The 12451-nt window shown below is 41.2% G+C and overlaps 3 protein-coding genes across 4 annotated transcripts in view; 1 reads left to right on the plus strand and 2 right to left on the minus strand.

Annotated features, from left to right (window-relative positions):
- LOC127650070 (syntaxin-12-like) overlaps window positions 1–12451 on the minus strand; it is a 232927-nt gene that overhangs the window by 39664 nt on the left and 180812 nt on the right. The window lies entirely within an intron of this gene.
- LOC127650065 (NLR family CARD domain-containing protein 3-like) overlaps window positions 1–12451 on the plus strand; it is a 45323-nt gene that overhangs the window by 13526 nt on the left and 19346 nt on the right. Inside the window, exon 1 of one of the 2 annotated variants that reach the window (XM_052135256.1) lies at window positions 3917–4033. The exons of the other annotated variant lie outside the window; for it this stretch is intronic. Within the exon in view, the coding sequence (XP_051991216.1) occupies window positions 3934–4033 (100 nt within the window). The 5' untranslated portion in view covers window positions 3917–3933. Of the gene's footprint in view, window positions 1–3916; window positions 4034–12451 lie in introns of those variants that run through there. 2 annotated transcript variants of the gene reach the window in all.
- Window positions 228–4686, minus strand: LOC127650067 (membrane progestin receptor alpha-B-like). Its single transcript, XM_052135259.1, has 2 exons — window positions 4602–4686; window positions 228–3292 (listed from the first exon to the last, which is right to left on the minus strand). Exon 2 carries the CDS (start codon window positions 3047–3049, stop codon window positions 1967–1969), a length of 1083 nt encoding a protein of 360 aa, XP_051991219.1. The 5' UTR covers window positions 3050–3292; window positions 4602–4686; the 3' UTR covers window positions 228–1966.

Consider the following 12451-nt stretch of genomic DNA (forward strand, 5'->3'; position numbering starts at 1 on the left):
GAATATCATCTCAGAATGCTAATCTGAGATGCGGGTTGGTGCTGTTTTGGTGGCACGAGGGTGACCTACACAATATTAGGCAGGTGGTTTTAACGTTGTGGCTTATTGGTGTATATTATTCATAATTACTTAAATGTAAGAAATTATTTAATCCTTATATTTTTTTTAATTGTTACTTGAGGGACTTTCTCAGCAAATATTTCTATACGTGATACATTTTATTAATTAATTGGCATACCATGTAATACATTCGATTACAAATTTTAATTGATTGACAGCCCTAATTAAAATACAAAAATGCAAAACAACCAACAGATGCCACTCACTGAATTGAGTTAATTGATCTTGCAAATGACTAATGTAGTATATACTCTGTAAACGGTTTCAGATACAAAAAATAGTATGCAGTATACAGTACATACTGCAGTGTTCAGTATGCTGTAATCCATTCCAAACATAGTTAAGTAATACAGAGATGGTGCTCTCTCAAATTAGGGCTTGCCTTGATCACTAGACATCCAATCAGTGCTTTCATTAGGCCTTCTGATTCGCATACAAAGTACTTGAATTAGCTACTGTGCAATAATATAAGGGACCATTAAATGCAAAGTACTAATCAAGCTCAATACGTACCACTGTTTATTATCCACCACAGAAACGTGTGAAATTACAAAGTCATTGATGTTGCTTCCATTCAAAAGCAATCTAAGGTGCAAATAATTACAAAAGGCAAAACAGAGGTTGTTCTCACACTGCGAATACAGTACTTCTTTAAAGTACACGATCACATTTTTTTTAATACAGTCTACATTGCGACAAAACAAGACATCTAAAATTTCAACAAGTACAATACTGTCTCAATACTGTTTGCTGACAGAAGTACAGTACATTACTTTTTACATACTAGAGTCTCATTAATGAAAGCACTTAATACATACGAAACTATTTTCAAGATCTGACAATTATGATTATCAACATTAACTACTGCTTCTGCTCAGACTGGCTCAGTGTTAATGATAACAATATAAAGTAATGTAATATAAGATTAATGTCCTATTCAGATTTGTCCATGACAAGTACATAAGATCTTCTTTGTGTCATAAACTTAATGCACATGGGCTTGAATAAACATTTTCATTAAAAAGTATTGAGCTAATACAATATGCTGGCTTCATAATTGGTCAGGTGTCTGGCTGGTGTATCACACTAAATACTAGACTCTCAGAAAGGCACTCAATAAATGAATACATTCAAGGCAGCAATTTTTTTAAGCAATGGGAATTGTATCATATTTTAATACATAAGGCTTGATCCATTGTTAAAGGCTAAGTTCTTAAAGGGATAGTTCACCCAAAAATGAAAATTCTGTCATTATTATTCTCACCCTCAAATCGTTCCAAAAGCATATGACTGACTTTCTTCTGTGCAAGGTGATCTGGCTTTCTTCTGCACTCAAAAGGAAATGTTTAGTGGAATGAAAGGGACTAACAGACTTAGTCCCTATTTACTTTCATTGTATGGCAAAGTGCAGCATCAACATACTTTAAAATTTCTCCTCTTGTGTTAAATGGAAGAAAATAAAAGCATACACATTTGGAACAACATGAGTGAGAGTAAATGATGACAAAAGGTTATTTTTTTTGTGTGAATTTACCATTTAACTCTTAACGGAATAATTCTCCCCAAAACTATTAAATGCAAAAACTATTTGAGTTACGACAGAGGGGAAGATTTTTCATTTTAAGGTGAACTGTTCCTTTAAGCATCTGTCAAAATATTCCTAGGTGTTTCTTCAACTTCAGGCACTTTTACTGTGGATTTCTAGAAAGTAAAGTCTCATTAAAATGTTTTTCCGCACTCTCATTTTTATATATATATATATATAACATTTCAAATCCATTTTCTTGTAATAATATTCAACCCCTGGGACATGAAAGTGTCACAAGTTCAAGAAAACCCCTGCTTTTTACTTATTTTTTTCCCTGCATCCGAGCAATCTTTTTATTTTCCCAAGCATATATAAGGCTATTAGAGCACATACAATCTCTGTTAAAATATACAGAACAACAAAGAACAATGCCTCGCCGTTAGCATGGAGATGAACGTACAGGTGTCGTCGGTTGAGGTAGTCTAAATATGAAGCATGGATCTGACACAGTGTACACAAAACCAGCAGCACGTGGAATACTTGATGACCCTGACCCAGGAAGTCACAGTGACCAGGGAACCAGCGCTCGGGAACAGGCTGGGTGAAGAAAAACACACTGGAAAAAAAGAACACAATTTGGCCAAAGTGAAAAATCAAAGCAGGACTGCTTCTGGAATCGCCCCTCGCCCAAGAAAGAAACCAGAGGCCCAAACGATGAAACACAGGGCTGGTGTCCCAACCATAAGCAACGGCTGAAGGCAAAACTTGACCTAATTTGCGAACCCAGGGAGGTAGATTGTAATTCCGATACTTTCCGTAACAGCAGCCGAAGCAGGAAAGGCAACATAGGAGACCAGCAATATGCATGAAACAGCCCCGGACACATGCATGCCAGCTTTCTTCTATGGCATAGTAGTAGTGTACCACTGCGCTGCCATACTGATACATCGCCACACCTACATAATCCAGGAAGAAGAAGGAATAATGGCATTGCTCAGATTTTGCCGCCAACAAGTGGGCCATGGTACTGATTGTCATGTAGCCCGTTGATGACAAGAGAAGGATGAGTAGAGGCCAGGAATGAGGATCGTTGATGAAATCTACAGTCTCAGTAAGTTGGGCTGTCCTTGTGAGCACCATTAATACCCCGACAAGGTGCGTCCAAACATTTATGGTCTCGTTGTGTCGCTGTAGAAGAGACAGAAAGTAGTAGCGCCAGTTCTGGTGGAGTGGCCGATAGCCAGAGTGGATGTATCGCTCGCGGAAAAAACGGGGCACCTCCGTGTCACGCAGAGTGCCAGGCATGGAGGGCAACATCTCGGTGAGCATTTGGGGAACTCGCCTCACCTGCTGCAGGTTAATGAAGAGTCGGCCGATCATCTCCATAACAATGGTTGCCATGGTGATGTCTGAAGCACTGTCTAAGAAGGTGACTTTTATCAAAATTTGCAGGAAATAAGACCACGCCAGACAGTTTAATAGTTAAAAGGGCATCTAATGAAACTAATGAAGGGCATCTAATGAAACATCATGTCCATGTTTTCCTGACTTTTATCTGCCTCACTGGAATTCATTTCCTAGAGAAGTGACAGCTACAGGTATTCCAGGTCAGAACAGAAGACACACTGATGTATCTGGGAAAATCTACAGAGAAAAACACATGTAACATATATGATTTACATTATTATATTTGATGATGAATATTTAGTAATATAAATATTCTTTAGGCACATAAACTATATTTAGGCACATAAACGCCTGAAAAAATGTGTAATTTGTAAAAAAAAAAAGTATAATGTAACTGTAAAGTCAAATTTTGAAAATGTTTAAAAATGTTTGAATGGTGGCCAGAACTTTGAAACTCCAAAAAGCACAAAGGCAGCATAAAAGTAATCCAAAATACTCCAGTGGTTAAATCCATGTCTTCAGAAATGATATGGTAGGTGTGTGTGAGAAACAGATCCATACTTATGTCCTTTTCTACTATAAATTCTCCTCTCTGCCCAATAGGTGCATGAAGAATGCAAATCACCAAAACAAAATAAGGAGAAGAGTGCTTAGGACGGCTGGTAAAAGTGAAAATGTATATTGAAAAATGACTTTAATATTGTTGTGTTTCTCACCCGTAACTATTATATTACCTTTGAAGACATGGATTTAACCACTGGGGTAGTTTGGATTACTTTTATGCTGCCTTTATGTGATTTTTGAGCTTCAAAGTTCTATCCACCCTTCACCATAACAGACATATCGTGCACCTCCGGGAACGCTCCACTTTTATTTCCATGACGTGGATTCAAACCAAATACTCCTGCGCACCATCCGAAGCACATTCGAGCACTCAAATACATTCCTCAAAAACCACTCATGGAAAACAGCATATAGGTGAGCATATGTTGACTACATTTTTATTTTTGTATGTATTATTCCTTTAAAGCTGAACGTCAACTGTGCAAGAAAACAGCTCACATACTGTACTTTGAACATGTCAACATATAGATGAGGAATGACTCATTCTTATAACACGACACTATTTCTTCATTTCTATTTTTTTTTTTGTGTGTGTGTGTGTGCATTTTTTATGATCATTTCCAATAGTTGCAACAGGTGCTCAACAAAGTAACTGAATAATTGTATGCACTATTTCATAACGATCGCTATAGATGTACACATGCTTAAATATCTGCTTAAAAGCTTGTCCTTGTTGTTGAAAACATGACAATGACGACAACCGAATGATTCTGGCATTTCATTTGTGCATGAACGAATAAGAGGCCGAATACAAGAGGCCATACAAAACATGATGTTACGAAGTGTGTCACAGCAGAAAATACGGGATATCATAATCATAACTGTGCAACATAGGCTCAAACAAACAAGCGAATGAATTATTGCAGCTCGTTTTACACTTTAAGACAAAAGGCGCATAAAGCGCTATGAGCAGGCCTGTTACCTCTTTGATTGTCTTCCGCAAATCTGGCTCATATCCGAAAACGCAAAGCGGCTGAGAACTGTCTTCTTCCTCATACTGAGTTTCTCGCTCGCGTCAGTTCGGTCACGCCTCTTCTTCTTGTGTCGACTGCGTTGCGTGCGAGCGAAGAGGAACTCTCCCAAACAACATCGACGCAGATGCTTGGGTAATCAATGCTAATACGTTTGTTTGGACCATAAATATCATATTTCTCAGTTACGTTTACATAGAATGTATAAAAGATTACCATGTGTCTCTAAAATGTTAGAAGAAACTATAAACGTGTTAAAAGAGGGCTACTTTTGTCCTCCTGAGCAATAACAAATGAAGCTTCTTAATACTATTACAATTTATTAGCAAAATATGTAAATAGAATGTGATTTCAACTGGCAGATCCAGATTGAGCTAAACTTTCAACTTTTAAAGAAATATCTGTTTTTTGTTTTGTTTTTTTAAACTGAAATGTTCATACAAAGTTCAACTTTATAAAAATGAGTGGCGGCTATAATAATAATAATAATAATAATTACTGTTTGTTTTATATAGTGCCTTTCTGGGTACTCAAGCTCATTTTACAATTCAGAGAGACACAATGACAGAGATAACAAGGCTATACACATTTAAAACAACAATAGCCTATCACATCAGTGGGGATTTCTTTAAGACTGCAAGGGAAGCTCAGCTTCCCCTATAATGTCAAAAAAATAATGGTCAAATATGTACTATTGTGTAAACAATTTATTGACTAAAAATGCGTTAGAACACGTTCATCTCGAAGACGAGTTCGTTCAGAATCAGCTACATTACATATAGCAGGTCGGCTGACTCGATTTACTTCTCATACATTCCCGTAGGGAAATGCACTGACGCTGTTGAAGCCGAGCGTCCATTGACTTCAATGGGGCTGCTCTGAACAGTTTTTTCAGTGCTCCGAAAATGGACGGTCATTGGATAAATGCTGCGATTACGTCCCGCCCACGGACGCTCATCGTCTCTGGGGGTGAATGAGGAGTGGGCTGGCCCGGACTCCGGGCTTCCGCGTGATGATTGGAGGATCTGTCGAAAGACTGCATCTCCTTTTGATTGACAGCGAATCTGTACTATAAGAAGTCACGGAAGCTATTTCGCGCTCAGTCCCATCGCGGATTTCTCAAGTGTAGTCAAAAGACAAACTGCTGCAACCTATTTCTTTATATTTGTTTGGCGAAATTGCTAGTCAATATGCATAATACATTTCACACAATTATACACCACATTCCTTGTTTCAGTTTTACCAAGTTTAATATATTTTGTTTTAGAGCGTTCGTTCGTTCATTCATTCATTCATACAGTAGGCTAGGCTAGCGTCGTACGGGTGAAACTGCGCACGATGGCAGACGGTGCTAATATTGTCGACCTGATTTTGGCGAAGCCATTTGAAAGTCTTCCTTACGAGGAACAAATTAGAATTAAACTGCAGGGCAGATCAACACCTAAGATTGATTTAGTGCAAAAAATAGGGTAAATAAGTTTATAATGTAGGCCGAAAATGAGCTTCCCCTCTTTGAAAGACCAGCAGCCGCCACTGTATCACATGGAGTAACAACTAAAGAAGAGATATGTTTTGTATTCTTGAAGGGTCGTGAGATTGCAACGTGAAAGAGAAATGGAGTTCCATAATGAGGGTGCAGAGATACAGAAATCTTTGCCACCGAAGGATGAAAGCTTGTACCGTGGTACCTGTAGTAGGCTGGAGTCTGTGGGCCTAAGTGAGCGAGCTGGGGTGTATGGATGAATGAGATTAGAAATGTATGGAGGAGCAATACCATGTAATAAGGAGTATCAGTAGAAAATGAGATGCAGTAGAAAACTGGCAGCCAGTGTAGGCTTTGAAGAATAGGCGTGATATGAGAAAATGTCTTTGAGTGAGTGAGGTCCCGAGGCGCAGAGTTTTGGATGTATTGGAGCTTATTTATTGTCTTTTTAGGTGGGCCACAGAAAAGTGAATTGCAGTAATCAATTCAGGAAGTGATGAAGGTGTGAACTAGGGTCTCTGCATCCTTGAAATCTAATTCAACCAATATGGAATTGCAGAAAGTGAAGCTGATCCACCACCTGATACATTACACTAATACACCTACTAGCAACCAATATTACAGCAACTTGGCTGATCATTTAAATAAATATAGGCTATACTCTGTGGACAATGTGTAATTTGCCATGTTTACATTCTGCATTCATGGGCATGGCACTAATGCTAACACACAATATGTGGCCATAATATGCATCTGTTATCATCAGTTATTTTATGGACTTTTGTAGACTAAAAAAAATCTCTTGACATGGTCTTGAACGATCATACAGATGTAGTGAAGTTTGGAGATGTACTGGTATCTGAATCGGGTCAGATACCATGCTTGTAAAAATGCTTTGATACCACAAATCGATACCATCTGATGTAAAAATGTCATAACGTAAACATTCAGCACACAAATTAAAATCACGTTATGTCCTAGTATATGTAGTTTGCATGTGCTGTGCACTTCAAATGTGAGTGCTTGTGAATGTGTGGAGCTGGTGTTGTGCTGATGCCAGCTAATGATGCTAATCTCCTTGGCTCATACACAGAAAACACCATCATGAGCACCACACATTTTGTTAGAAGCAGATGACAGCGAGCAGAGCGCTAATTTACTTTGTTGCACTAGACACAGACAGACTACATAATTTTTAATTAAACGGCAGCAATTAGTAGTTTAATAATCACATTGGATCACGTAGCAACCTGCTTTTCCAAAAGTGAGAAGCTACCGTCAAAACACACAGAAACACGGCTCAGGAAAACAGAAGGGATTTACTCCAAAATAAATGCTCAGTTTAAATAGAAAATAGTATGAAAGAATGTCACTACAGAATAGTTATGTAATATTCACTGTAATACTAATTCTACTACTTCTGCTACTACTAATAAGTTAATAGTCATTTTATTATATTTAAGCTACATCTCACATCTGTGATGCTCTGTTCCCCATCTGTCGCTCACTTCGATGTTGTGTCGAGTGAAGCAACACTAGTGGACTTTCTTGAAGGCCTCGGTTACCTCTGAACTTAAGAAAAGGTCAATGAGAATTTGTCAGACAGAATTTGCATGTCCCTCGCCCGGACATACGGGTATAAAGGGAGGGAATTATGCAATGTTCCTTGAGATTTGTTCTTCGGAGCCGAGCGGTTGTGCGATCAGCGAGCTGATATCACCACTGTGAGCACAGAGTGTCTGCTGTTGGATCTACAGCACATATCAGCGGCTTCCTCCTCTGCATAGCAGCGCAGCTTTGCCCCTGGGCGCTTCGACAGCGCATCTAAAAGAGTTTACTTTCTATAAAAGAGCAATACACAGCTGGCGTTGAACGTCCTTTTCAGGACGCGTCTTTATAAAAATGCCCTTCCGCCCCTGTGTAGTTCCTGGATGCGGTCAATTTCTCTCCACTCCTGATGGTCACAGATGCTGCCTCGTGTGTCTGGGCCGCGATCACACTGAGGTGGCATTTGTGGATGGTTCATGTTCTCACTGCGAGATCCCTCCGTCCTCCCCACAGCCCTCACGGCTAGACGATCGGTTCCTCTGGTCTGGGTGCCATTCACATCATCGAGCTCCCCACAGGAAGTTCACCCCCCCATCTCCCGAAAGTCCTCGAGGACCCAGAAGGCTGCCAAGCACTCCTGAGATGGACGACCCAGGGAACGATACGTTTGCTTTGGAGCTGGTAAGCAGACCACTCTGTCCCCCGGTGGAAGGCCGGGAGGAGAATCTTTGTTTAACCTTATTTACTTTGCCACACCCCCTTCAGGCTGCGGTACCCACATTCTCAATAAAAGAGCAATTTCCTCATTCCCTGGGTCATCTGGCCTGCAAATGCCATTCTCACGGCAACCCTGTGCCACACTTCGGAAGTCCCGGCACCCCGGACGCGGACCCCTCACCACAGCCCGACAGGCACGACTGCTGCCCCCCGGCTGGCTGGTTCTGATGAGTCTAGAGGATGCCTACACGGGACCACTTCCTCAGTCACTAACCCGGAGCAAGGTAAGTGCTTCGAGTGTTCTCTCCGCACCAAAGCCTCAGGACGTGCATTTGCCTGCCGACGCGACACTACCTGCTCCGCTACGCTGCAAAGCCTTGCCAGGTATGTCAAAAACGATCGTCCCCTTAGTGCCCCTCACACGGGGCTTTCACTTCCCAACCTGTTGTGTTGGCTGGCCATGACCATCCGACTCAGCTATGTAATTCAGTTCACCAGGCCCCGCCTCCTTTGAGCAGCAGGCTGGGCAACACCCAATACCTTTACGAGATTTTACAATCAAGGTTGAGTTTGTCTCATCCTGTGTTCTCTGAGGTCTGAGCACGTAGAACTCGGGAATGCGGAACGTCTGACCGGGTGTTCCACTTGCACATAGTGGCTTTCCCCGCTCCCGAGGTGATCACGTATGTTCTTTTCACCCAGGAGAGTCCACTAGATTCGTGCTCCATGGATGTTCTTCTTCCCTAGCCCTTTGGTCTGTGAATTCAGCGGAGGAATTCCCCGACCAGACCCAATACGGGTATTAAAAATTACTCTGTACTGGAATAGCTGCTCCACAGGATGAGCCTTTGTGGATTAACCCCCCTGTGTGTATTTTCTGTGGTACGTCCCCCTACTGGCAGACCCGCGTCTCCCTTGGGCAGTCCTCGCTGTCCCCCCGGTCGCCGTCTTTGTAGCAACTCCTCCCTCACAGCAGCTAGGATCTACCACCGTGCCATTTCCACGTGTGGCCTGAAAACTCATGTGACATATCTAGCCACTCTTTACCCAGCCTGGGCAGGTGGTGGTCTCCGCTGGGTCTTTTCCCCTGAAAGAATAAGAGTTGGAAAAGAACACCATCCCCAATGCGTGTAATAGCGTTAAGATGGCCCCAGCAACTTTTATTCCATGCGAGAAACATAGAGAGAGAAAAGACACGGCTGGCGTGGCCTGCTCCCCCCCTTCGGGATGCTGGAAACCTAAAAAGTTTATGACGATTTTTATGGGGAGTTTGGAAAGGGTACATGCAGCCTGATGCAGCCTGTTGCTTTGACACACAACTGTCTGCCCGCACCTGCATCAGCAGCGCACGTACATGGTTCAGCGCATGGCATGATTGAATAGAGACCACTAGTGTTGCTTCACTCAACACAACATCGAAGTGAGCTACAGACAGGGAATGTCTAGGTTACTGTTGTAACCTCTGTTCCCTGATGGAGGGAAAGAGACGTTGTGTCCCCCTGACCACGACGCTGAACGAGCCACTGCTATGGCCGAACCTTATTGTCGGCTCCTCAGTGCAAAACCTGAATGAACCGATGCATGATTCCCTCCCTTTATACCCGTAAGTCCGGTGGAGGGACATGCAAATTCTGTCTGCCAAATTCTCATTGGCCTTTTCTCAAGTTCAGAGGCCTTCAAGAAAGTCCCCTAGTGTCGCTTCACTCGGCACAACATCTCGTTCCCTCCATCAGGGAAAAGAGGTTACGACAGTAACCTAGACGTTATGCAGTACTTTATTTGACAAGAATAACTGCAGTCTTGTATTTTGTATTGTGCTGTGAGGTTCTGTATAAAAGCACTTAATTTCATAAAAATAATACAATATTATGTTGAAAACTAATTGATTTCATTTGATGAAAGGTTTAATGAATTAATTTATTTAGAAATGATTTTGATGATAAAATTGAAATAAATTGCTAATATGGTATTTAGAAAAAATAAATGAAAAAACCCAAAAGGAAGTATCCTTATTCGTACTTGATTATTTCATTTCTTTTAAATGGTATCGGGACATCCCTTGTTAAGTTTGCACTGGCTCTGTAACTCTGCACTTCAATGTGTTAATGTTGACAGATCTCAACTGGTTGAATAAATAAACCGGAAAAGGATGTTGTCGTCAAAAAAAGGTGGAGCTTAGAGTCATACTCGCCATTGACGACTAATAATAATAATAATAATACATTTTATTTATAAGTGCCTTTGAGACGGAGGGGCAAAGACGATTTATGTTGCGCAAGTGGAAATAAGCAGACCAAGTAAAATTATTTACATGTGCTTCAAAAGAAAGAGTGCTATCCAGAATGACACCCAGACTCTTAACTTTCAAATGGGGAATTACAGTGGAATTGTAAATGGTCAGAGCAAAACTTTTTGATTTGGCAAGATTAGGCTTAGTACCTACAAGAAGAACCTCAGTTTTATTACTATTGAGTTTGAGAGAGTTACAAGAAAACCACGATTGTATATCAATTAAACAGTTATGAAAGGAAGTCGTGGGAGAGAAGAAATGGTTTGGTGGACAGATAGAGCCAGGTGTCATCTGCATAGCAGTGAAAGTGGATTCCAGATTTCCTAAAAATAGAGCCGAGAAGTAGAAGATATAATAAATAATAAAGGGCCCAAGACAGATCCCTGTGGAACTGAGTGTGGCCAAAGAGATAAGATTTAAACCAAACAAGAGAAGTGCCGCTAATACCAATGGATGCTAATCTCTCTAAAATCATGTTGTGTAAGATAGTGTCAAAGGCTGCGCTTAAATCAAGAAGAATGAGTATAGACAGAAGTCCTGCATCAACTGAGATTAACAGATTATTAGTGATTTTGACCATAGCAGATTCAGTGCTGTGATGTGAGCGGAAACCTGACTGGAACTGTTCATAAAGGTTATTAGTTAGATGTGTGTGGACCTGAGAAGCAACTATCCTTTCTAAAAAAAGTTTAAACTAATTGTAAATTGGAGATAGGTCGGTAATTTTCAAGTATTTGTGGGTCTGAACCAGTTTTGTTCAGTATAGGACTGATCATAGTTGTTTTATAAGATGATCAAAACTCATACGACTAATTTGGGGAGGTTCATGAGAGATTGGGTAAAATGAATTACAAGCTACATTACTCATGGCATTCAATTGCAGGTGAATCAATTAATGGCAGTAAGAAGATGTTTTACAGCTGGTGCAAAGTTTTCCTGAAAGTTTGCACTAGCAAGCTAGAAGTTTTCAAACCACAGCAACAAACTCAAAAACATGTTCTTTTTGGCCAGGTTTATTTGAAATGATGCAACGCTTGTTCTTCCCTCAATTAAACTAAAATTATATTGATACCTTTATGCTGAGATTCACAAAACAGGAAAAGTGTAATGTAATGACACTTAAATTCAGACTTCCAACTTGGAAACTCGTGCGGAACTCTTCAACTTTGTTTTCACATAGGAAAATGCACAGAGTGTGGCAGAATGACACGCCCCTCTCTCGGATCATCATCACCCGCCTCTTCAGAGGGCCGTTCTTCAGCCAGGCTCACCACTGGAGAAACAGGAGAGAGGAGGGGCGCATTCACTATCCCCATTTAGCAGTGTGTGATGAGGCGCACCTGAAGTTAATGGAACCTCATCATTGATGCCTTTAAAAACAGAGCTCACCTCTGCTTGGAGACAATGGTCTCTTCACACTTTAGTCCTTGCAGGTCCAGGAATGGAGCGGGAAGGGTCTGTTGTGAATGAGATGCGCCACTGGATTGGAGCACACGTTGCAGCCAACGGTCCAGGAGGCCCGGTCGTTGTTTCCTCACATGCCGTGGCCCTGGGAAGCTGAGCCGCTGTAAGGAGCTTGGGAGCACATTGCGGCCACTGGGCTCGTCCATTATACCTGGACCTTACCCTTTTCATTACCAGCTATGCTTCACATAGCCCCAGAGCAACACAAGGAGAGCAAATCCCCCTTTTGTTTGGACACTAACTACCCTGGACACTTTTGTTCCCCTTTTTGAACATTTTATGTTGATTATTATTTAAAA

Source organism: Xyrauchen texanus, chromosome 10, assembly GCF_025860055.1.
Source record: "Xyrauchen texanus isolate HMW12.3.18 chromosome 10, RBS_HiC_50CHRs, whole genome shotgun sequence".
In the NCBI taxonomy this organism is placed as follows: domain Eukaryota; kingdom Metazoa; phylum Chordata; class Actinopteri; order Cypriniformes; family Catostomidae; genus Xyrauchen; species Xyrauchen texanus.

What these genes read in the sequence shown, in the direction of transcription:
- LOC127650067 (XM_052135259.1), bottom strand. Translation starts at nt 3,049, where the DNA reads ATGGCAACCATTGTTATGGAGATGATCGGCCGACTCTTCATTAACCTG.